The 25445-nt window shown below is 40.7% G+C and overlaps 1 protein-coding gene across 3 annotated transcripts in view; it reads left to right on the top strand.

Annotated features, from left to right (window-relative positions):
- The window catches only part of PTPRF (protein tyrosine phosphatase receptor type F), a 375522-nt gene that overhangs the window by 176717 nt on the left and 173360 nt on the right, over nt 1–25445 (top strand). For all 3 annotated transcript variants that reach the window (XM_057390650.1, XM_057390649.1, XM_057390648.1), the window contains 2 exons: nt 3914–4059; nt 6772–6913. In XM_057390650.1, the coding sequence (XP_057246633.1) occupies nt 3914–4059; nt 6772–6913 (288 nt within the window). The remainder of the gene's footprint in view (nt 1–3913; nt 4060–6771; nt 6914–25445) is intronic.

Genomic DNA, 25445 nt, shown 5'->3' with positions numbered 1-25445 from the left:
TGGACACTCTCGCCATTTTGAATTTAAGGAGAGGGAAAAGACAGCATATAGGTTACTTCTGTGTTTTCAGTACATCCTTATTTTTTCTGTGTTTCTAGGGCTACCCTAAGAGTGCAAATGCTCAAAATAAAAAAGCTTGTGCCATGACCTGGCCCTATCCCAAGTGTTGCCCCTTGGAGATAACTAATGATAGTCTCATGGCAGCTTTTCTCTGGGCAATAGAGTTCTAGAGATGCTGGTTGCAGGGCAGATGTGGAGCCTGTCTAGTCCACTTAACATGCATTTTTCACAGACACCAAGAGTTTAATGGATGCTCTCTCGCACTTGTGTTAGCTCTTACTGAGATAAGTTTTGGGATTTGCTGTAATAAGTTACCAATCAGTATAAAAATATGTATGCTCATGCCCGACTCTATTGTCCTGGGGCCAGGACTCAGGATTATAGGTTTGCTTAATTAGTACTTTCCTTCCATTTCAAAACTTCAGGGCATAGAAATGTTTAAAATGCCTTTGTAGAAATACCCTTTCCCAGACTGAGAATTTGATTTATATACAGGTATACTTCTGTGACCAGGCTCGGAGGATTTAGATGGTTTCCAGAAATCAGTGTCTCTCAATTAAATGTGCAGGGGAAGAAGATTCATTGCAACAATGTAAAATCAAGGCAGCAGGTTTTTTAGGTTTTACTGCAGGTGAACATTCAGTTTCCTTTTGTTCTGGTTTTAATGGTATTGATTTTTTTTAAATGTACAAAAGTAAAGTAAGTCCTCAGTGTGTGAGCTGGGGAGTAAGTATAAAGTCAGAGATCTAATTGCATTGTATTCTTCAAGGACAAAAGTTTTTGGATTCTGCTGTATTYGCCGTTTGAAAAAATTACACTATTTTACTAAGATCAGAGAGTAAATAACAGAAAATCAAAAAACCAAGTCAGCTGCTGAAGTGCAATACAAGACATCAGCCTAGCGCACTGCATAGCAAAACAGTCAATCACAATGCCATCACTAGCAGCCTGAATGGTAAATTAACATTTCTCTGGAATAGATGAGAGGTGAATAAACAGAGATATATGTAAATACAAACTAAGTAGAAATAGACATGATTATAGATGAGTAAATATGTGGAATCAGCATCAGTTAAGCAAGCAGACTTAATAATTGCTTGCTGTTTATGTCAGGACAATGTGCCAGAGCCTTCAGACAGCACCTATCACGTCTTAAAAGGCATTTTCTGGGTTTTGAGTGCAATCTTGGGGCTCTCTTCACCAAGGAAGGCAAAATTCAGTACRCCTTTGTGAGGAATTTCTGTGGTGAGGCTAGGTCTCTGATCCTCCTTCGCCGAAGCTTGTTGAAGACAGAGCATACATATCCACWTCTGCATGGGCAGTGCTGACCTTGATGGTTCTGCCGTCCATAAAGGCCTTTTAGAAATCATAAGCCATAGAAATCAAGCCATAAAGGCTGAGTAAGCAGCAGTAGCAGAGGTCCTGGTTGGCATTGCAGCATCTCAGCTGTGACCTCAGTTTGGCCATGGTTGGGGCTGGCACATCCCTGCATGGGTGCTTAGTGGCTCCCAACAYGAGCACAGCACACGTTCAGTATCGGGTGCTGCGGGTTTTGAAGGGCTCTGCCATCCTGCTGCCTCTGCAATGGCTCACCACCCTCTGCTGCRTGTGCCCTCAGCTGCTGGTGGCTCTCCAGGTGGTGACAACTGGCCTGGCCTTGTCCTTCGCCCCAAAGCCACAGGGCTGACCTCAGCCAGCTGCAGGCCGGGCTGTGGGCTGTCAGGAAATACCTGCTCCACTGTGCTGTCTCCATGGGCTGCAGGGGAATAGCTGCTCAAGCACCTGGACCTCCTCATCCCGCTCTGCCTGGGTGCTCACAGGGCTGTGTCTCACACTTTTTACCTCATTCCTCACAGCTGTGAGGGGTTCTGCCCCTTCTTAGCCTGTTAGCACAGAGGCACCGCCATGACACGCCAGGCTCTGCTGTGCTGTGGGGCCGTGGTGGGACTGCAGTGTCCAGCACAGGGCAGCCCTGACCTCCCCTCACACAAACCATCCCGCGGCACATCTGACAGCCCTCACAGGCAGTGGAGCCATGCGAGAGAAGCAAGAAGCATCCTGGGCCCTTGGCTGTCTCCTGGGCCTGGGACAAGTGCCATGTGTGTTGTCACACCATGCCACACTGCTGGGACAGGAGTCAGCCTGAGCACTTAGCGTGGGCTAAACCAGAAGGTAGAACTGGGTTCAGGGAGGTGCCACAGTTTTAGTGACGTCTCCAGGGACTGCTGTTTGAGGGTGAAGTTGTGCTCCATAGTGGCTGAGAGAGAGCGGCCATCTTCAGTGCTCCCGAGCTCTGCCTGATCCTACCCTGAGCCGCTGCGCTCTGTGGCCTTATTGGAAACAAAGCAAAAATCATCTTTCTGCCAGGTTAGGASCCTGAATCTGTTCCACAGAGGCTTTGATGACCCTAGAGCTCCTTGTAGGGGTTCAGGTGCCATTGTCTGGAGGTGGTGAGGGGAGGGGAGGCGGGTGAGGAGCAGAGAATGGCCACTGCCTGCCTGGCTCAGCAGTGCACCCATAGCATTTAAATCTCTCATGCTTTAGGAAGATGCATTTAAAGGCTGTCTTCTTCTGAGATTGCTGAATTTGTATCGTTCTTGGATCGGCAAATTCAGCTCTCAGTTTGTCTAGAGTTCAAAGCACCTGGGCTGACAGATGTCATCMCCCTCTCCCTCAAGAACACACTCATGGATGTGTCTAGAATGTGAAGGTGTGGAACCACCAGCAGCTCAGCTGGGGTCATTGGCTTATTATCTTGGGATTGCACAGGTTTCTTCTCTTACTCAGACTCTTTTCTATGTGCCAGCAGTGTCTCTGACCTGTTTATAGGTCAGGTTCATCTTTGAAGTGTTTGATCCGAATTGTGTTTGAAACACGGCCACAATGTGACCTGTGCATGAAATGACATCATGGGTGGACTCTGTTAACTCTCTCTGTGGAGTTAAATGTTTTAGTGCTTTATAGGAACATGGGATCATCAAATGCCTCTCACAAGGGCAAAGCAGTGTTTCAAGATGATCCTTGGATCACATACTGCAAAATTTTCCCATACTGTGAATACAGAAGAAAACASAACCATTCAACCTGGATGTGTAGTTTTATCCATCTGAATCTGTCAAGGAAATCCAGAATACACAATTTCATTACAAATGTATTTTCATTACATTTTTGAATTGATTATTAAAATGTTATATAATACACTTTTTTTCCCATTTTTGCGGAGTCTTTCATGCCTGAATGTCACTTCGGTTTCTTTGCTGAGTTTCACTTTTAGTGATTCGTTTCTTAACAGGCATAGGCTAGCCTCTGCRGGTTTCCAGATACTTAAACTGTAGGATTTTTATGTCAGTCCACATTTTAAATGAATCTAAAGSTTGTTATTTGTATACTTAAAACTGTATCTGTTAATTTTTATGGATGTRTTAACAGCTTTCAGTAAAACTAATSTTAAGGTATGGTAAATTTCATAGGTTTGGTGTGTCAGCTGTTCTGTAATTTCCAGTGCTATGACCATAGTATAAACCTGCAAAAATCCATTTATTAAAAAAACAAACCGTAAAAGTGGTTCCAAATTGTCATATACGTGAATGAATGCCCAGGGGGCTGGGGGGAGCCTTCTACTGCCCTCATTTATAGACAAGCCAGATGGACTTCATTCATTTAAGGAGAAAAAGGTACTCAAGCAGAAACTGTCCTTGTCATGTTGCAGCCTGCACTGAATTTGTGTGGCCGAGGCCATTCAACCTGGATTTGTAGTAAGAGCACCAATTATCTTACAATTTAGATTAACGTGACACATTCCTTGCTTATCTGATATTATGTCCTCATGAGGGTAATTTGGTTATTTTTCCAGGCAAGCCAACGTTTATGAAAGCTCCTGAAGATCAGATTGGGATTTCTGGAGGAGTGGCCTCTTTTGTGTGTCAGGCAACAGGAGAGCCCAAACCTCGTATCACGTGGATGAAGAAGGGGAAGAAAGTCAGTTCTCAGCGGTTTGAGGTAATTACAAAAAAAAAACCAACCAAACCCAAACCTGAAAATTCGGTAATCAATCTAATCCTCACAGGTCTTAATTGCACAATAATCATGACTGCAACCTGGGTATCTCTTTGTCACTACAATACAGAGTGTAGAGCTTTATTGTAAATCAAGTTTTCTTCCCTGCAGCAATGCAATCTGTAGAGCAGGTGGTGTCCTTTGAGCATGATGCTGGAAACACACACAGGACATCCTCCTTCAGATAGGAGACTGGGCTTACACAGAATTGGATGACAGATAAAAGTTTGATCCAGTGATATTTTTCTGTTTTCATTGTCAGAATTTATAAGGCACCTCTTTGACCTGCTATCCCCAGTGGAATTCAAAAGTGAGATGCCAAAACTCTCCTAAAGGTCTTTCGAAGTGATGGCTACTGCCATCCCTACTACAAATGTGCTTGGAAGGGGAATGGTGAAGTCATCCTGAAGGGTTAATTGACTTTCCTGTGAACTAAAGTATGAGAGAAAGGAAGGGGGAAGAGCAGGTATCAGAAATGGCTTTCAAAAAGGGGTCCAGCTGGGTTCATATTTTAGGTAGCAAATATATTTCCACTGACTTTCTCCACCTTTTTCTCCGTTTTCCTTTTTTGGTGTTGGGCTCCCTTCTCTAAAACTGCCCTTGGAAATGTGACCCTTCTACAATTCTGCTGCCTTTCCTCTAATCCCCTGTCTTTGATGTTTTTGCTTTTCTGACTGGAGCACAAGATGACTTTGCTGCCCAGAATGGATTGATTCAAGTCACCAATTTTAATCGTGATTTCGTATGTGAGCAGAAAACCTTGATTAAAGCAATCAATTCTAATCTTGTTTTACGTTGTTATTTTTCCCTGGTAAAGGTTAAGTTTTGTTGTATAGTAACTATTAAACATTCTGATTTGTTAGTAGATACAACCTTTATAGTGCATTYGGTGTTTGTTGTGGCTGACCAGAGGGTTATACCATAATATATGCATTTATATGAGCAATTTCATACCTTTATTCACATCAGTTTGGATACATAGTTTATTGTGTTAGGAGATAGTGATTTTTTTTTTTTTTTCCAGAGAAGTATTCATTTTACTTCATTATTAACAAGTCTTWATTAGGTCAAAATTGGAATTAAGTTTAAATGGAGAAAAAATCAAATCTGATGTACACATGCTAAGCTGTAGCACAAAAGGGGTATCCATGAACATCATTTTGGTCTCATGTCTGTCTGGTCCTTAGTAGTTGTAGCTCTGTTCCTATCACACAGTGTTTGTTCAAAGGATAGTCAGGGCAAAAGAGCTTTTCTGCTGTTTCATCTCTTAGCTTTTTAGTTCTTAGCTTTTTAGTCCTTATCACTGAAGTGAATTAATCTCTATAGCTTTGTCTTGTTTTAAAATTTGGCAGTAGCCCTGTCCTTTGTAAAGATTGAGCATTCTGTCACAGTTTCATATTTAATTAAAAAAAAACCTAGTATTTAAAAAAATTAATTCTTTAAAGTGTATTTTGGTGAGATTCATATTTCTCTTTCTTTACCTGACTCTATTCTGCGGGTGTTTCTGCAAGCTGTTTCTGTTACTTGAAACAGAAGGGCTATTCCTTCCAGCATGAGGAATAAGAAGTTTTTTGGTGGTCTTGTTACCTTTTGATTTCTTCCTATTTCTTCTGTCACTGCAGAGTCTTTGTGTTGCACTGTTCTTCTCCTTCTTATTGTCTCTCATTTGATCTTTATGCTGTGGAAGTGCTGCCAAACAGGCCCTTGAAAATAGGGTAAAAGTTTTGCATGGGGTAGCACAGGCCCTAGGCTGACATCTGTGCCTGGAATGAAGGATCCCTTAGGTCTCTTCATCTCCCCCTCAGTTCCCAAAGGACAGGAGTGGGGGATTTCTGCCTTTCCCTCATGCTGTCACCATCTGCAGATCAGGTAGTATTTCCAACTTTTGCTGTGCTCTGTAATAGGAGAAGGGTGAGTTTGACATTAATAGAGGCTTGAGGCTGTGTCTTCACAGCCTTGCTGTTAAAAAGTAGCATATAGTGATCCATCTGCAAACTAATAAATACCTTTTTCTTCCTTGTATAAGTCAGAGTAACACATGGTGCAGTTTAGCAGGATGGATGGAAAAACAATGATTTATTAAAGACTTAATTTATTATGCTGGGGAAGGAAGTGTAATTACATCATTGTTGATTATGCCAGAGTTGCAAAGTACCCAGTGCTGAAGGATGTTAAAACCCCTCACTCTGCTGGAGTTAGTATGCRCTGTAGGTGCTTGAGGTTTTGTTCAAGTTTTGTTACTGTTTCCGTGGCAATCCCACAGGAATATATCATTCTCCTYCTCCATCAAGGTGAAAGTTGGCACTAAATTGTTATCAGTGATTAGCAAATTCATTAGTGCAAATATGGCTCAAATGTTTTAAATCATCAGATTCACATCTTTATTACCAGGTTGATAATTTGTCAACCTTAATTGATCCATAAAGAGTCTCATTGGATCTTCATTTGTTCTGGCCTCCTCAGAGGGCAGATATGTTCTTGACACTGAAATTTTTGTGTTACTGAACTTGGAACACTTAGCTTATTGCATGGTATTTTAGAGCTTAGAGGGCYTGTTTTGGTTTGATTTTTGTTTTTCAACCCCTGGATTGTTTGACTTTGAGTACTTGTTGCAAGAGGAACCAGTAAAGAAGTGCTTTCTTCTCGTTTTCGAAGGTCATCGAGTTCGATGATGGGTCAGGATCAGTTCTGCGGATACAACCCCTGCGTGTTCATCGTGATGAAGCTATCTATGAGTGCACAGCCACCAACAGTGTGGGGGAGATAAACACGAGTGCCAAGTTAACAGTGTTAGAAGGTAAGGGAGATGTTTTTGCATATCTTAAATGCCAAGAGATGTGGCTTTTGCAGCTACCTGTTGATGTGGTGATCTTCTAACTTGATTTGGTATAGCTGTGTTCTTGCATCATGTGCTTTAATTTCTCTAACAGAACCTCATATTTTTGAGATAGTCATGGAAGGATTGCAGATTCTGAACTTTCTTTAAATGTTTTTATTGTCTGACTGAGAGKTGTCATTTCTGACTTGGAGTGCTATTTACAGAGACATTTGTATACCATTCTCATCTGTATGCTTTGATATAATACCCATCTTCAGGGTATCCAAGTATTGTATCTGACAATCAGAAACTTAGTCTATGTTGCTGMACCTTCTGGATTAAATCAGCACATAGATTTTCACGTTACTCTTCAGTTTTGAATTTGATGTGAAATTTAGCTGGGTTCACAACTTGTAATTCTGTGTCTTCTGTTAAAGAATAGATTTCCCTCCTTGTCTGCTGTATGAGTGGGTTTTATTTTGCTTGTTATGTTGTTTCTGCTAAATGGAATGTTTGTGAAAAAACAGTTTATTAGATATAAACAGGCTTGTGAGCAGTTGRTTTTTTAAATACTAAATTGTCAGAATTATTGTCTGCTTGTAAGGAAAGGTGGGATTTTTCAGCACATCAATGTGCTCTATCATTTGGTTACCTATAGGATTTTGTAAATGAACTGAGATGTTACGAATCTGGGGCATTTTGCTGAATGGATTTTTACCCTTTGCATTTTTACCCCTTACATTYAGGAAAAGGCTTAGGCAAATTACTTGTTTATAGATTGATGTGGAAACTTTTAAGTAATGAAAAAGCTAGACTGGAAGGTGTTTATTGTTGTAGGATTTTGAACCAGAGGAGACTGATTATCCCAGTGGTGAGTGCGCTAACCACACATGACAAGTTGCCTATTGTTCCTTGTTCTCCCATCCCCATTTATAGCATAGAGGTAATCATATTTTCCTCTCTGCTCTGTGACAAAGAATACATTAAACAACTGTAATGTGCTCCGGCACCGTGGTGATGAGAATCACAGAAATCATTCAATACCTGATGTGATTGTGTCTCTTGTTTCTGGAGGCGGGGCGTGTTAAAGATCAGCTTGCTCTCCAGTAATAGTGTTATTAAGGATAGGATAACAAGTGCTATAGAGTTGAAAATTATTGGGGGACAAAAATCATTCTTTTTTATTTCTTGCCTTTGCAGTCATGTATGTGAGTGCATAAAGTTCAGCAGTTTATGCACAGATCTGCATTTAAATGCTTCCTGCAGCTGGCTTTTTGTGATACTGGATACTTGAATGCCAAACTCATCCATGCACATTCCTATTTCCTTTGGTTATAGTTGACTTTATGTATCTTGGATATGTATGCACATGCACACGCACACTAATAATTTATTTGCTCTGTGTTAAATGTTCARAGACCCACAGAGACATGATTTGCATCAAGGAGCACAACAGTATTTCTTCGCTCCATGGTGCTCTTGCTGATTTCCTGATGAGGTAAAACTTGCAGACCACCACATAAACAGGGAATGTTAGGAAACACCACAGACGGGAAAAGACATGCAGGCGCACGAATTTAAGAGCTGCAGAAGCAAAAGTCAGTAGCAGCCAGCCACTGAAMCTGCTTTTCTGTTCGGAAAATTCCTTTAATTGGCAGTAATGATAGTTGAACATGATCCTATAAGGTCAAAAATGATCTGCAGGCTGGAGGCGGGGGTGGGCTATGCTTTCCACTCAAACTGAAGAATATCGACTCCTTGCTRGGCACTCTTGTAATGAGCAAAATTRAGAAACATTTGCTGCCTAACACTTTGTATGTGCTCATGCATATAGAGTTGTGAGTTTGACTGCAAGGATGAAGAGCTACATGTGCCCTTTATGTTACTTAATTGACAAAGAAGATTAATTCTGTTATGATGTTTTTATATTTAAGAAAAAAAATCCCTTTTTTAAGACTTTCTGTGGATAGCTGTGTAATTTTTCAGTCATACTGTCTTATTGTTCTGTGTTGTCTGACAATTATTATGTTTCTGCATTTTGTGAAGGTGATTTTTTTTTGTTACTATTAATATTCCTGTGCTTACATGTTGGCAAGCAAGATACTGCAGCTTGGTGTCCTGGTTGTGGTTGTTTAGTCTCAATGGCCGTGCTAAGTGCCCAAYTTCTCTGCTATGCCATCACTTTGCTAACATGAATTTTGTAGAGGTGTTTGAAAATGACGCATTTYATGTGAAGCCCTTGATACTCTCAAGACTGTCAGCTAGGATTGGATTTTTGCCTCTGCTTTTGGGGTTAAAATAATTTCTGTAAATTGGTCTCAGATGGCAGTTTGAATGATACAGACATTCTGCACTTCCTTTCAAGAATTTGACTAGTGCAGTGGTCCCTGGTGCATGACAAAGCTTATCATAGATGTCCTAGGGGTTACATGCTGCTAAATACACAGCATGTATTGATTTTTACATTAAAAATCCTTTATAACAGTAAGTTTTAATGCTTCTYCACAATTTGCCTTTAGAATATAGGCCTTAACATTAAATCCAGAAGTCACAGTTAGGGATTGGAAGGCTGTTATTAGATGTCTTTGTAGCTAACTAAGCTGGAACTTTATTTTATTTAGATTTCTGCAATGTTCTCTAGATCAGAGGCAGGTAATCCTTTCTAATTGCCAGCTTATTCCATTCTGAATATTAAGAGAGAAGCATGAGTCCAGTCTTGCAGAGGAATCAGGAATTCTCACATTAGTGAATCTCTTTTAACAGTTTGGTTCCCTACTGCCCTTTCATTCTTTACTTCTGTGTCTTTCATTTTTCCATTCTAACTGCAGATCCTGTTGTGACCAAACTACATATACTTTGTATAACTGGAAATTATTTCTCCTGTTGATAGTAGAAAAAAATAGACATGCGTATACCTTCTCTTCTCATTTCTCCTGGGTAGCTGATAAGCTGAATTATGTATGAGTCATATTGAACATTTCTATCTTTTTTCCAATTATGACCTGAAGCAGCACAGAAGTATGTTTCTGCTTGGCAGAGGAGGAAAGCAGTGCAGGGAGGAGAAGGCTAAAATCAATAAGCTGACACACATTCTCAAGAAAAGCCTCGGGGACAGTTAGTGGCACTAACAAATTAATAAATATATTATTCAGTGGTAATGTTGAGAATTACAGAGCATTTTAAATAGGGAGGTTATATGAAATATGAGTAGAAAGGATGCCAGCGTGCATGAAYGTAGCAGCAGGCTGATGGCAGGAGTGCAGAAGTCCGTGTTGTCCTTCCATGAAACTCCTGTAYGCTCAGCATTGCAGCTGTATTGGGAAAGGTGACGGTGACAGTGTTTGTTTCTAGCTGCCCATACAYCAGAGGATGCCTTCAGTCTCTGGTTTCCAGCAGTTTCCACCCAACAGGAAGATAAGGAAAAGAAGTGAAAAAGATCTGCAAAGGGCAGGGAGAAGTATATTGATTCTTTAGGCAAGATGGRAGGCTTAAATACAAAATATGTTATCAGTGCCTTCTCCCGGGACTTTCCACCTGGGACATTCAGTTTTGATTTCCAGAACTGGAAAAGTAGTTAATTGCAACTGGTTCTTTCATGTTTTACAAGCAGTCTTTTTTCACTCCCTTGTAATCCAGGGCATACAGTCTTATCCCAGTGACACTAAATATATTCAGTTTCATTTCCCTTTGTTTTTAAGTAGGTTAAATGAAAATACCATCTCCAATTTCCATTCTAGATCTATGCAAATCTCCTATGCCTCTATCCCAGACTCCTAATCCTGTGGCATGTAGTTATTTGCCTGGAGAGTGCTGCCAGGCTCAACAGGAAAGCAGCTCCTGGTAGAGAGGATAGACAGAAGAGCCAGGGAAGGGTTGCTTTTACAGTGGGTTTCAGTCTCAAGGTAACCTGGCAAGTTAAGTTTTGCTGGCTAGTTTTGTGCTGACAGAGTCAGGGAACTTTTGGAGTATTTCACTGCAGTCCTGGTGTTGTGTTTTACCGTGAACTGAAACACCCAAATGGTATCAACATTGTGCTCAGCACAAGTCCAAAACACAACCTCATACAAGCTACTATGAAGAAAATTAAGTTTGTCCCAGCCAAAACCAGCACATATAGAAAGTTCCTGAGTGCAGCAGTTGTCCTGGGGTGGCAGGCACTTCTACCTTATCGTAATTTGCTGTTTACTGAACCATGTCATGAGCTTAATTTCTTCCACCATCTGCCAGCTGCATTCCAGTTCCTGGGGTTACCCTGTTTGAAATGCTGTAAATGGTAAACATTTGACTGTTACAAATGATTTCTGCAGAGAGCTAGATCTCAGAAGGCCTGAACCAATATGCCCTCTTTGTAAACATTCGTCTAAAAGTGATTTTTGTCATTGGAATAGTAAACAGAAGTTAGCTTATTTAATCCTTGTTTATGTTTGGTTAGTTACAGAAGGATCAGTTGGATCACTGTACTTTGGCTTCATTGCTTTTGCATCCTTTTGCCAGGAAGAATTTCTTGCAATTTGTTGCAAAATTGAAACAATTACAGAATGGAAATTGAATCTATTTGCATGTGCTCATTCTGACTGTGTAAATGAATTAAGGCTCCCTGTRCTCTGCTGCTCCTGGGATTGCTACTATTCTCTTCATGTCTCTGGTCAAGAGAGGACAGGTCTTTCTTCTACGTGTTTTGTGTTAATTAACTGTTCCGACTTCCTTTCGTGTCTCCCTGGGAAGAAAGGCTGCTGTGATCCTACTGCAGAGGTCCTACTCCTGTTGTTAGCTCTCTACACAAGCAATCCCAATACCACTTCCTTTCTGTAGGAGGCAGGCARTTCATGGACCTCTGTAACTATGGCTTTGCCAGTCTTTTCAAGACTTCATGTGCTCCCCTGCTTGGGAAATGTCCTAGCGTGTGGTGATGCACAGAGAAATGAAGTAGCTTGAGTCTGTCTGCTTTTCATTGGGTCTTGGCATGTCCYGTGCTTGTTAAAAAGAAAATCATTAAGCCAATTACTCATGGTGGCCTTATTGCAAAGTTCAGGTGTCACCTAAAAGAATCTAAATCTGAGTCATGTGGACTTGTGCTATTAAGGCATAAACAGTGTTCACAAGGAAAKAGTGCATTGTCCTGCTTGATAGTAGGTTGCCTGGTTTTGGTTGGGGCAGTTTAGGTGTCCTGTCATGGAGCTAACAACTCCAGTTACTTCCCAGTTACTGACCAGTGGCTAAAAGGATCCTTTGGGGGAAAGGGGTGACCTCTTGGTCCCACTGCATACAGAAGATTGAGGAGAATTGGTGACCRGTTTCAGTTAGACCAAGAAAATTTACAGAACTATTTTACTTGTATTACCATTATGAGCCATGCTGCCAAAACCTGGACTGCCACAGTGTCTGAAAAACTGTTTCAACTGCTTAAGTTTTGGTATCTGTAGAGCACCTTCATTTTAATCCAGGTGTGAAACTCTTGGTTCTCTTCATTGTATTTATTTGCTTTCAAAGATTGGATTCAGTAAGAACATTAATCCTGCTCTTTTAGTTTATTTTTATAGTATTTAACAAGAAAGACTTTTTTGGCTGTGAATGAAAGACAAAGAAGTAATTTTCTCAGGTGAAGAAAAGTTTTAACTGGTGTTGGTCTCTCCTTCAAACAGGAGAGTCAGCAGATCTTCAGAACGTATCAGACCCAAATGTCATAATTTCCATTTCTTATCTCTGTTTAAATGATTAACTAATGGCACATAACCATGTAATGTATCCGTGATAGCAAGTTCCCTCAGAAGACTGCCATGCACTAAGGTTAACATCCAGGTTCATTCCACAAGTTTATGAAGCAAGAAATACAACCTTTGAAAAGTTTTATATGAAATATCACGTTGTTAATGCCAAGCTGAACCCTTTGGAGCTGTGCACTCCCATAAAACCTTGTGTCTGCATAGGTACTGACCTCTTAATCTTGAGAGCGTTTTTCTTTTGCAGCAAATGATTTTTCTGCATATTAGTTCYCAAATGAGGTCCTCTGGGATGACATCTGTAACGGGATGGGATGTTGTCACATTCTTAGCAGCAAGCTTCAGTGGTATTGCAGTGCCCAAAAGCAGCACCTGCAATTSGGGAAGGACTTTACAGATAGAAACAAGTGAACTTTAGGTGTCAAACAAACAAGAACGGAGTACATTTTACAGAATTCTGCAAAAGCTGTTTTGTTCATATTGCCAAGTAGCTTGAAGTTGTAATTGTGCAGTTACATCCTGTAAAAGACTTCTCAGAGCTTCTTGTCTCACGTAATTGATTTATTCCAAGTTTATTTAACAGTTTATAACTGCTGACTTTGGTACTGGAAATCATGTTAAACTAAGAATTTTTGTTGCCAAGAGCAGTTGTCTCCATTTTATTTGCTCCATTTCTGAAATCCCACATGAAGATATGCAGAAATTGGATGTTCATTCAGAGGCTTGTGGCAGACTACTGGTATCTTCTGTCTGTTATGAAAATGAATAATTGACTCCTGGGCATTATTTCACTCTTTTCTTGGGCTCAGGGTGTTGAGACAGGTTGCTTCTCACTCTGTGTTACCTTAGAGCTTCCTGGGAGATTGTCATGAAAAGTGTGTCAGGCTGTTCTAGTGCTGCTCTGCTGTCAAAACGTTCAGCCTATTCCGATAGGTAAATGAGGCACAAGCAGATTAGTTTAACTCTCTGGCAGGGATGTGCTCATGCAGGCAGGTTTCTGTCTTGCTRGAGAGGTGTCCCTGTGGGTTGCCATCTCCCAGCTGAGGCCAGGGATGGCCAGATGACTGCTTCTGCCTTTCTGTTCCAGTTTSAAATCAGACAGGTTAGATTAAATTGTCTGTGGTTTAAACTAATCTGTTTTGACTCTCTGTTGGAATAGATCATCGGTCCCAGCTGGGACRCAGCAACCACCAGTGCTGCCTTTCACGTCACTGCAGAAAGGCTGGCATTCCCGTATTCCCTGACCCCCATGGCCACAAYGTGGCTAAGACAGCACTGGGATTTTGGTGGTGTCAGGAGACAGTAAACCAGGGGGGAAACTTGGCACAGGCTAAAAAGAGTGGTAGTCTGAAAACAGCAGGCGAGTGGAGCAACAAAGTGAAGGCTGCCGAGGAGGAGATGCACGTCCTATAAATTCTTGTTCAGATTTTAGGGAGGAAGAAAAGGCAAAAATAACATAGATATAATGTAAAATATTGCAAATCTCAAARCAGATTATTTTGTTGGGAAAATGAGTGTTTAGTTCAGAATTAAGCAGAAAGTGGCCAACTAAGCATCTCCTTGCAGTAAAATCCCCACGTGAGTGCCATGTGTGATCTGCCAATCCTCTTTTTGATCCTCCTGGCTTCAGTGCTCCCTCCTCTTCTGCATCTGTTCCCGTTTGATTTCAGGCACTTTTTTGAACATGCCCTAGAGATGTGCACATAAGGAGTCTTGCAAGGGTTTTTTTGAAAGCACTGATGAATCAATGAATTTTGGACATACACATTCGAATGTACTCTAGCGTCATAGTTGCTTTTTTGATTCAGTTGGTCACTGGCTAATGTAACTACCATGCATTTCTCTGATGCACCCACACTTGTATCCTCTCCTCTCCTCTTGTTTCCAAGCAATATATGCTAGGCTTACAGCAAAAATTCATATTATTTCTAATCTTTACTCATTTTATTCCTGTCACTTAAGGTGATTTTGCTCTTCTTACTTCATTTTTTTGACTGTCGTCTTTATTTACAGCATCTCCCCAGCACTGTCAATTTAAGACCCACCTTTTGTGCAAAGGCTGTTAATGAGTCTCATAATTTCAAAACTGATGTTCAAGGAACTTGTTGATAAGAGACCRTTATTGCAGTACTAATAAAAAAATAGCAAAGAAGAGAGTGGAGTTGATGAGGTGACAGTGAGCCCTGATTTGGCTCTCAAAATGTTTATTTGGTAATAACTAGTCTTGAGGATGGGCCTAGTGACTCYTAGATAATCAAATTATTTTGGAGGACTGGCAGCCAGAAGAAAATATTTTTATTTAATGAACTGTATATGCAGGGTTCTAGAAGTCTCATAGAGGAAGAGAAAAAAGACATGAAAACCCATAATTATGAATTAATCATTTTCTTATTGTAAAAGGCATTTCATGGAAATTTATTTAGTTCATTTGGAACAGGCAAACAAGAACTTAATTTCTTTAGATGATTTGTGTAACTGTTAACCTTGTCAGAGTACATATACATTTCTTGTCAGATTTAACATCTACTGGTGACCATCAGAAACTAAAATAATGGCTCTTTATCATCAGATGTTTCAAAAGACCTTTCTTACTGCTGGATCTCTTTCAAGATGCCGTGTTCAGAGAGCATCTATAGCAACCTGTTATTGACAGATGTGCTCTCTGTAGCTGGTATGTCAGTCCTGCTGCTATCTCCTGCTGACTAATAAAGTTTGTTGCTGGTGTGTATTTGTAGAGTCTTTGAAGTCTGTTAGGTTTTGGAATAGCCTTCTGAAAGAAGTAGTAACTCATGTCTTAACTATTGGAAATTAATGGGAAATGCTGCTTGGCGATGCCACATGGATTATCTGCTTTGCTTCCAAGGAAAAAAGGGAAGGGCCGAGAGCAAAGTGTCTGGAAAGCCTTTCTAAGGCTGTAACAATTTTCACAAAATTATCTTTGGTATCTCCTCATAACCAAGAGACTGGCCACAGCTTAGTGACCTGTCAGCATTTACTGGCATGCCATGGCTTACCCAGGCACTTAAGATGGTTTTCTTTTCTACCTTCTTGTGCCAAAGTGCGAAAATATATCCCCTGATAAAATTGGACTGTAAGTTCTTAATGAAAAACAGAGCTGGGAGAGTACAGAATACGATAACCATGACTGTGGGGAATGCAGTGCTTACTGCTACAAAAGCATAACACTGCATGCTAGGAAGTGTCTATGCAATCATCTTAYGTTCTGTGTCTTATCTTCTTCCTCTCACTAAAAAAATAAAGTCACAGCCCAAATTAAGTCWTTCTTGGAGAATCAGAATTTTAAAATATAAGCCAGAAAAATGTGAAACTGGAATATTAGCACTAAATATGCTAACGGAATATTAGCACTAAATAATGCTAATAAATCTGTAGCAACAACAGCTGTTCAGAAGAGCGCGTATTCATGTAGGGAGTGGTGTGCTTTGTGTTTCTTGTTGTACCTGTGGAAGGGAACATTCTATAAGTAATTTAACTTCCTCTCCTGCAGAAAAGGGAAAATCACATGACTGCTGCTGATAGGCTGCCTTTAGGTTTTGTTCTGAGATACACTAAACAAAGCAGGTTTTGTACTGAAGATCTGTGATACTGATCATTTTGACAGCTGGTTTCTGTGTATGATGCTTATTCACAAGTCCCACATCTAGTTATCCTTATGATCTCTTTGTTGGTCTTGTGTTGTTTATATACAGTAGGATGTCAAGAAGGCTCTATGGTTGTGATGATTATTAAAATGCAGTGCCCAGATAACAAGCAAAAGGAATAACTGGCCCTAATTTTGGATGCAAGGAAGTAATTATTGTGAACGTTCCTTGTTAATTTGTAATTTGAGCTGCTAGTTACTAAAGTGTATTTGGTATCAAGCAAGATAACCTAAAATATATGCATTCCACATGCTGTCTTAGAAGCCCAGTGTTACAGTAGTAAAATACCACCTTCCCCATAGAGTTTTGTAACAGCTGTTTATTCTTGTGGTTATTTCAGTTGGATAATAAAGTAAGTGACTCTTTCTGGCACTCCCACCTGCTCAGATTCTTTCTGCCCAGAGCTCTGGAATAGCTCTTTCAAATCCTTTATCCTAAGGAAACCAGCGGGTGTGAGGTATAATAAGATCTGTCTTTTCAAGATTATCTAGTGCCTCGATGAGGTAGGTTGGGTGTTGCAATGGGAAAACACTGCAATGTATTCATTTGTCGTGCTAATCCTGAGCTCTGCTCCTTCAATCCTTTTATCACAAGGGTCCAGCCTGGATGAAACCTTTCCAAGTTCTTGGGTGTTTGAGTTGAGTGGAGAAGTCTAAATAGCAATCCGAGCTATAACTTTTTCCATCTGTAGTGCGTGAATGTTCACTGTTGTGTTGCTGTTCCAAGAGGGAACTGGGGAAAATTTCCATGCAGTAAGACTACCTGTCAGCACTGGATGCAGAATGCTTTAAGTAAAACTGGCTGCACAAAGTACTATAGGTGAGAGAACTAACATTATAATTTTTAMCTACTTTGAAATCATTGGAAAGGTGTTGAAAACATTAACCTGTTGGAGACTTTAAAAACACCAAGCCTTGCTTTTTGGTGCTGCAGCTCCAAAATGGTGTGTTGTTTACAAGGAAGGCAGTACTGGAATTTATATTTCTGTATCTCTTTGATTTAGACAATGCCACAGTTGGTCCCAGTGAGGAGAAAGTCCTTGGAGAGAGAATAGAATTGATAAACATATTGATGAAAAATGCATAAGCTGCACACAGGGTGGTATTAACAAAAGCTGCTGCAGGGGAAGGTAATAAATTGGGGAATACACAGTCCAAGGTGACAGGACATCCAGTATAAAGAAGGTCAGGAGCTGTAACAAGATCAGCCTTCTAAACATGACCTTCATCTCCTTCAGTTTGAATCCCAGGAGGGAGAGTAGTGCATGCCAGCAGTGCTACAATTCATGGAAGTGCCTTCCAGATGGAGCTCCACTGTGAATGTGTGACAAACAAGCCAGGCTAAGCAGGGCTTGTTGTCCCCTGGAGCCTGTCTGGAAGGCAGACAAGGGTCCAGCTGAACCCCTGGTAGGTGTTAATRCACTGAAAGCCTACATATGGTAGAGATTAAAATGGTTCACCTGAAAGAATGAAGAGGTCAGCAGGGAGAGCCTTTGCTTGCACGGACTTTGCTTTGTGAGAAGATGGGGTGCTGTCTTCTGCCTCCTGGTTAATTTGGGCAGAGTGTTTCTATAAGAATATCACTGCTGTGAAACCTGGATGGATTATGCATGTCATCAACAAACTCAGCATTGAAGTTGTTGAATGTGTTGAGGCCAGGGGAAAACTCAGTACGTGTTCTTTGCAAATAAGTTATTTGGTTGCTTGGTTTGGTCGTGAATTTGTCCCTTGAAAAAGCAGCATTGCAGAGAATCTTAGCTGATGCTTTGCCTGCAGGAATAATCTGGCCTTGTGGAAAAAACAGTTGTTTTGCCTAGAGGTGGTAGGCTCAGTCAGAGTCCACCGGATTGGCATGTCATGCACATCTCAACATTGTAACTTCTGCTGCCCGTGTGCTCCTAGTCCCAAGGAAGAAATGCTGATCAGATGAGTAGTATGCAGACTTGAATTTAGCAAACATGAATGAAATCTTTATCCTTTCAGTAGGACTTTCAAAGGGGAGGAGAAAAGAAAAGGTTTCTGGAGGATTCATGTTTTTACTAATTAGACACTAAAAATTATAGAAGTACTAAAAAAAAATAATAAAATGAACCCTTAGCTCTTGCCCCAGGCATGAATTTACTAGCTTTAGTTTGTTGTTCAGTTCGGTTCATTGATCTTGTCACAATTGATGATTCATTAAGTTGTGACTACTGTAGAAATTACAATGCACAGATGTAGCTGAACTGCACATCTGTGTGTTCCYAATGTGTTAATGATTTAAAAATGCACTTTCTCTCTGGCCATCCACTGTGCTTCAAGTGCCAGCTGACATTTTGTATTACTGAGCCATTTGTTGTGGCTGGCAGAGGTAAAGTCTTTGGTTCTCCTTGTACTTTTTTTGTGACTTTTCTCTGTATTTCAGATAGCTGAATTTGATTTTCCCAGCAATCCTGGCCTTGCAGAAAGCGAGATGTGATGTCTGTCTCTTTCTCCAGGCTGCCACCTTTTTCAGTGTCACCTCCTTTCTCCTGGTGTTTGCTTGCAGCAGATGGGATTATTTTCTGCACTGAATCATGGGGAACTTGTCAAACTCGRAAACAGGATTTGCTGGTTTTCTGATTTGCTCAGGATTCTGAATTATAATTTTTGAAGTTTTGTTTGAGGTGCTGTTGACTTGTGAGAAGACCTCAAAAACTTTCTGCTTATTGACTTAAAGGCTGATTGCCACCAGCAATTCAAGAATGTGTGGCAACACCATAAAATGGCTTAATTGTTAAACCTACCTCTAGCCTCTTCCCCTGATTCAAACCACTGTTCAGACTGGCCCTTATTAGAGACTTGCATTTGATCAAAGCAGGAATCTGAGGAGTTGTCTGTCTAATGGAGTGTGGCTTTGCATTGATGAGGCAAGCTATACCCACTATTAAATCATAGTAAGGTTACGGCTATGTTGTGTAGTTAATGCATTTTCTTGTGGTTACATTCTGTCTCTAATACCACTTTCCAGTGCAGACAAACCCATAAGACTCCCCTTGCTTCAGGCCTTTCAGGGAGAACCCAGTGAGAACAGACTGCATCTGTTCAAGCACGTACCAGCCAGTGTACCTGGCTCTGTATCTACTTCCAGTTTGATCAGAAGTTCTGTGGTAAGAGTCCATGTCTGGTACCTCTCACTTGCATCCTCTTTGGTTCAGCTATGCAGACATTTCTTAAAGGCAGGTTAAAGGCTATCTTTAAGAAATTATATACTATATCATCCCAAAAAAGTGCAAAGCATCTGTAAGTTCAGCACTAACTGGTTGGTTTATTCCTATAATTAATATATAATTCCAGTGTTGAAACTGTATAATCTCAACTTCAATCCAAGCCATTTGTCTCTTCCTGAGACTGTAAACCCTCTTCTCAGCCCTGTGTCYCTAAGATCCCTTTTTCCGTGTAAGCTTCTGTAAATTCTCTTCAAGAGGCTCAACATTTGGGCTCAGTAAGCCCCTGTTGTTTGGCTTATTATCTAGCACCTGGCCTCCTTTTTAGATCATATTGAAATTCTCTGTGCTGTTTTTGTGCTTTTCTAGAAATATGCACATTACAATTTGCACTGTATTTTGCTGCCATAAGAAACAGCTGCAATGACTAAAACTGAAGGTTAATCTATCCCCCATTTTTTTTTGCCAGGAGTCAGAGCTGATTGCCAGAGAAGTCTGTAAGGACCTTACTTGGAATGATGATTCCTTCAAATATATGCTTCTTTGGCCTCTACTAACGTGTACCTCTAGCATTTTGAACTAAAGGTAGTGAGTTTAGTCAAACCARTGAAAGAAGAATCTAGTTATGCTTTGAACTTTTAAATTCTGGTGTTTCATATAATAGCATATAACAAGATGTTTTCCAGCTTCACTGTGTGGTCTGCGAAAAAAAATACCTGTTAATTGTTAACATGATTTATGCCCTGCATGCTTTGTATTAGAAGGGACAATGGGTTGTTATTATTACTATTATTAGAAGGGGCTTGATTTAATAGTTCTCTTTGCATCCATCCTTGTGGCTTCATACCGAATAATTCTGGTATGTTTCTATTTAACTATGTTGTTTGCAACAGCAAAGTTATGTGTCCTCTTGGGGTACAAACAGGGCTTGGCCGCACTGTGGAGTTGTTTTACCTTATCTGGCACAGTATTGAACATTGTGAGCCCTTTCAATTGTGATCTTCCAGGACGTCATCCATCTTCCAGGTTGAGGGTATGGTTTTGCTCATTCCTGTGGCAACTGAGAATACGTCTGGAAAACTCCAGGGGCCCTGTTTGCCCAGGTGATGCAGTGCATAGGGTCAGACTAGATAGAAGAAGAAAGTTCAGGAGAGTTTTTGTGATGAACACTAGAAGGGAACTTGCCTCAGTGACTCAGGGTATTTTTTTTCCAAATTTCTTGTGTTCAGATTACTTTGTACTCTCTTTTATTTATTCACACGTACTAAGTTGGATGTTGCCTCATTAATCCTGTGCAGTTTGTAGCAGTAGCCTGTCTTCTTTATTTATAATCCAAGCTGCTCCATGTTTGTGAGGCAGGCTGTGGTGGCAGGATGTGCTCTGCATTTTGCCTCAGTAGCTATGGTGAGGGTTTCTCCCTCTACAGCAAGAGCTTAGCAGCTGTGGAAGGCTACATCCAGGTCTTCCTTATGTTGATTTTGGCAGCAGAAGCATGCACATTCCCCATCTTCAGACTTGACTAAGGGCTTTTACCCAGCAAAGGCAAATTTCAAAAGCCATCAAGCACCAGAGCAATTTTTCACTCCCTACCTCACTAGAATTTATCCCTAGATCRGTGGATCTGCCCTAGTATTGAAGATCCCCAGTTCAGGATTTTGAGCTTCTTAATACATATGAGGGATGGTAAATTAAAGTCACCCATGAAGACTTGATTGAAGTCAGCTTYCCCTTTTTTCTTAGAACATGTAATCCTAACCCAGCTGAGCTGTTATTTGTGAGGTATATAAATCATAAGCAGTGCTGGAGTAAATTGAGGAATGGGGCTGAGCCAGACAGAGCAGGTTCTTTTGGTCTTTTCTTTCCCTTTTTTATGCAGGGAGGCAGGAGAACTTAAGRGCATCCTGTGTCCCATCTAGTCCTATGCTGCTGAATATTGCCTTTGTCTGACCAATGGCAAATACATAAAAAGTGTTCATGAAAAAAATAAAAATGGCATGTTTAACAAAACTGTCTGAAACAGAAGTTACAAAACTTGACAGCTCATCTCTTCCACCCTCCTAACAACTGTGTCACTAATACTCATTGAAGCAYAGAATTGAAATGCCTTCTCTTATCACTTAACCTGTCCTTTCATGGTATGCTTTTTTTTTTTTTAATTGCAGCACTGTTGGTCTTTAGATCAGTGCTGCTATTCTAAGCCTAGCAAGTGCTGGTTTTCTGTGGCTGAAAAATGAATCTGCAGAATCTGAATATAACCTGGTGATTCATTACTTTATGCACTTTTCAGTTTGAGATACAACATGCTGAATTTCATGGAAACTGGACCTCACTGCCAAATAACAGAGTTTGAACTTGTTCTCCCTGTGGCATTAATTTACAGCTACTATGGGGGATCAGATAGAGTGGTGCAGGCACAAGATTCACCATCTGGGAAATTACCCAGATTCCACTTACACAGTTAACAGTGACTCTGTAGTGCTACTGTTATTGTGACCCTTTCAACATTTTTTAACTTATTTTGSCATTTCTTGTAGAAGGCCATTCTGTCGTCATGACATTTCTGACAGGTACTCAATGAAGACTGGGGTCTTTGGATCTGAAACTTGGTAGTTAGATAAAAGTTTCAGTAGARTTTTGGCTAAACCAGAGGAAGTTTTGCCAGTGTTTCACCTCATCACCAGTGTGTCTCCCAGGCTATTTTTCAGTCTCAGTGAGGAAGGGGAAGTGAACATTGTTTCTAATTAAAGTGCTACTGCCTTTCAACTAAGCAGCATTTAAGGGAGTATGCAGAAGTCCAGAGTTTGTTTAGAACAGAAGTTGAGCTCTTAAGGTTGACTGTGGTTATCYTTAGAACACCAGTCAGCTGCTGTAGATTATAACCCTCCACTTCAACAATAGAATTAATAGCAGCCTTTGTTTATTCTTATACCATAATGTTTTTAGAAAAGAAGTCTGCATATGATCTGCTAATGCTTTTCAGGGAAGCAGAAGTATACTGAGTGCCATTTTTCAGGACATATTTGTGTGTTACCATGTCAGCTGCTTTGTGCAGCAGTGCAGGCTAGGCATTCCACTTGCTGCTCTCACAATAGATCTGTTGTTTTTCATAAAGATAATTTTCAAGTGCTTTACTAGTCTGCCTTTTAAAGTAATGTGTAGAAGGTTTCCTCTGTGAACTCTGAGCRTTTTCCAAAACGAATAGTTGAAAATTACATTTGGCAAACTCTAAATTCTGAATAACACAGGTGCAACAAGTGTTTTTATTCTGTTCCCTTCAGTTAAAGCTTCATTTCTTAGTTCTGAGCATTTCCACCCATCRTAGCCATGATCCTTGCTCTAGCATCGAGGTGTGATTGGGTGATGCTRCTTGACTAATTGTGTCCAAGGTGACTCTCCTTCATTTGGGATTAACTCAGTAGTTGTTTCACACTAGGAATGTAATCTGCTRCTCCAGTTCTGAGACCATGTTAAGTGGAAAAGTTCTGGATTTAAAAAGTGAGYCTTGCACCTCTTACTTGTGAAACTTGAGTTGGTTTCCTGAATGGCAGTGGAGGAAGAAAGCTCAGCTCATAGAGGGGCACAGCAACCTCACGTGCCATGGTAGGTTGTGTCATTAATGAAGGCTGGGATTGTGAACCCACATGGCAGAGCCCCTGAAACAGCATGGCCATGCAGGCACAGCATGCTGCAGTGAGTTCTGCACAGGCATCTGAAATTSCAGGGAGCAGACAAGATAGTAGGTGGGTACAGACAAACCTGTGCATGTGACGTGAGATAACAGAGACAAAATGATTGCCTGGAATATCACTGATTACAGCATAATTGTTGCTTGARTCCTGAAGAGATCCAGTTGGAAAAGAAGCATTTGTAGTCCTGTGTCTTGGCGAATGTGCTAYGGAAGGGCCTCTGTCTTAGCCTGGGGCACTGCATGGGAAAAAAATGTGAAGGACCTTGTGTGAAAATATGATATGTGGGTGATGAAGCATTGTGGGTGCTTGGTGGAATGTGGTGCACCTTGGTGGAATGCTGTGTATCAGGGAGAAGTATGAGTCTTTCAACCAGAAAAATAGTGGAGTCTCTCATCTTAGAGAGCTCAGGGTAGTAGCTGGACATCCCTCACTGAATGGTTAGGCCSCAGCAATTTAATTTTGGGTGGCTTCACAGCTCTGCCTGACAAGGATATACTTTTATTCTGTTGTGCATTAGTGTAATCCAAAGAGAATTTTCAAGGGGCTTCTGAAATCTTTTTAAGATAACTGCTTTTGAGGCTCCATGACATTCAGAATGTTAAGTGTTGAAAAAAATCCTTAAAGGAACAAGAAATTTTGTTGTGAGAATATTCACATTTTTAATAAAGCAAAGCAAGTGGTAATGGAAGGAAAGGGAAAAAGAGGCAATACAGTCTCAGGCAAATGACTGGCAGAGTTTCACTAGTTAAAAATAAGGATGGTCCTGAAGTGTAATGGAGTGAATCACTTATGACCAGTTTTACGGTAGAGTAATCTGACATTTACTTTCAATGGTAAATACAGAAAATGATAGTGAAATGCTGAAAATGCGATCTCATAAAAGTTACAGCCTCCTCATCAAGTTTATTATGCTTTGGGAGATACAAGGTCTTGGTTGCTCCCTGGAATAGTTAAGATGTTTGAAATTTAGACACTGAAATGTAAACTAGTCTTTTGCTACCCCTAGGTTTCAAATGGTCAAATATCAGCACAATTACGCAGCTGACCAGTTCTGCTCGAGTGCCCATTGCCTGCAATTGGCTGCACATCAGTTGGTCGTGATCTGCAGGTTTCCACGGAAACTGCATGTACCACTACCTGTGAATAATTGAGAATGGCAGCTGTAATGAGAGAATTTGGGGCAAATTGTGTAAATATTCGTAACTAGATTACAGTGGTAAAATATTTTCACTCCAGATGAAGATTTAACTTCCAGGCTTAAGGAGATTAAACTGAAGAGGTCTAGGAAAGAATCTGTCCTTGTGAAATCTGGGGATGAGTGTTTTAAAAGCCATTGCAAATTCTCMGAATTTTTGAGCAGGATTTGGGAAAATTCTTTTTCTGTGTGGTGCCTCGAGGGTCTGATATCTTTTGTATTTTTGTTCTCGGGGGCAGGTAATTGAAAGGCAAAAGCTCTGAATTTGTAGCAGCTGTGTTGGCTGGGAAATKACTGCTCAGACCCCAGTGCTTAAGGGCAGGTGCCCTGTTCCTGTCCTACTTGCAAAGACATGTGAGGGTACACCAGAGGTTTGGAATAAAATACCCAGGTAGTATCTGCCAAGTCTCCCCTGATTTTCCTCTTCAGCTTATGTATTTATTTTTTTTTAAAGTTAGATGCAGTAGTTTAATATTCAGAGCACTCCTGTGCTCTGCAGTGTGATCTGCATAAACCGAAGGAGAGATGCTACAAGCTAGCTCTTTCTATAAAGACAGCTTTGTGTGTAATAGAGAGGAAAAGCCAGCTGGATGTAACAGGATTCACTGTGATTGCTGCTCAGATACTGTAGACATGTATTTATGTTGGGTTGAAGTGACCTGAAGAATTTCCATTGCCCATCTCTGGGCATACTGTCTCTTGCATTGAGCTTACAGAAGAAATGTGTGCAGTCATGCCAGCAGGAGATACGTGTGTTTTGTATTAGCCTAAGGTTAAAAAGAAATGGTGACTGTTTTGTGTGCTGCAGCTAATGAAAAGGTTTGGGCTAAGACATCATAGTTAATTTTATACAAAATTAACTTGTCTTTGAAACTGGTTTTGTTTTATATTCTGCCAGCAACAGTTTCTCACCACTGGTAAAGCAGGAGAGTATGTCTATTTTTGTGTGAGCCCAGAGCAAGCCAGGGGGTTAACATTACCTGGAAGAATATCTTCTTCGTCTGGGAAGCTGAGAAAATCAGTGCTGGACTCAGTTATTCTCATTGCCTCTCAAACCACAG

Source organism: Malurus melanocephalus, unplaced genomic scaffold (genome assembly GCF_030028575.1).
Source record: "Malurus melanocephalus ecotype Western Australia unplaced genomic scaffold, MMel_1.1 scaffold_28, whole genome shotgun sequence".
NCBI lineage: Eukaryota > Metazoa > Chordata > Aves > Passeriformes > Maluridae > Malurus > Malurus melanocephalus.
Note: the sequence above shows the minus strand (reverse complement) of the source record. Positions and strands in the feature narration are given on the sequence as shown.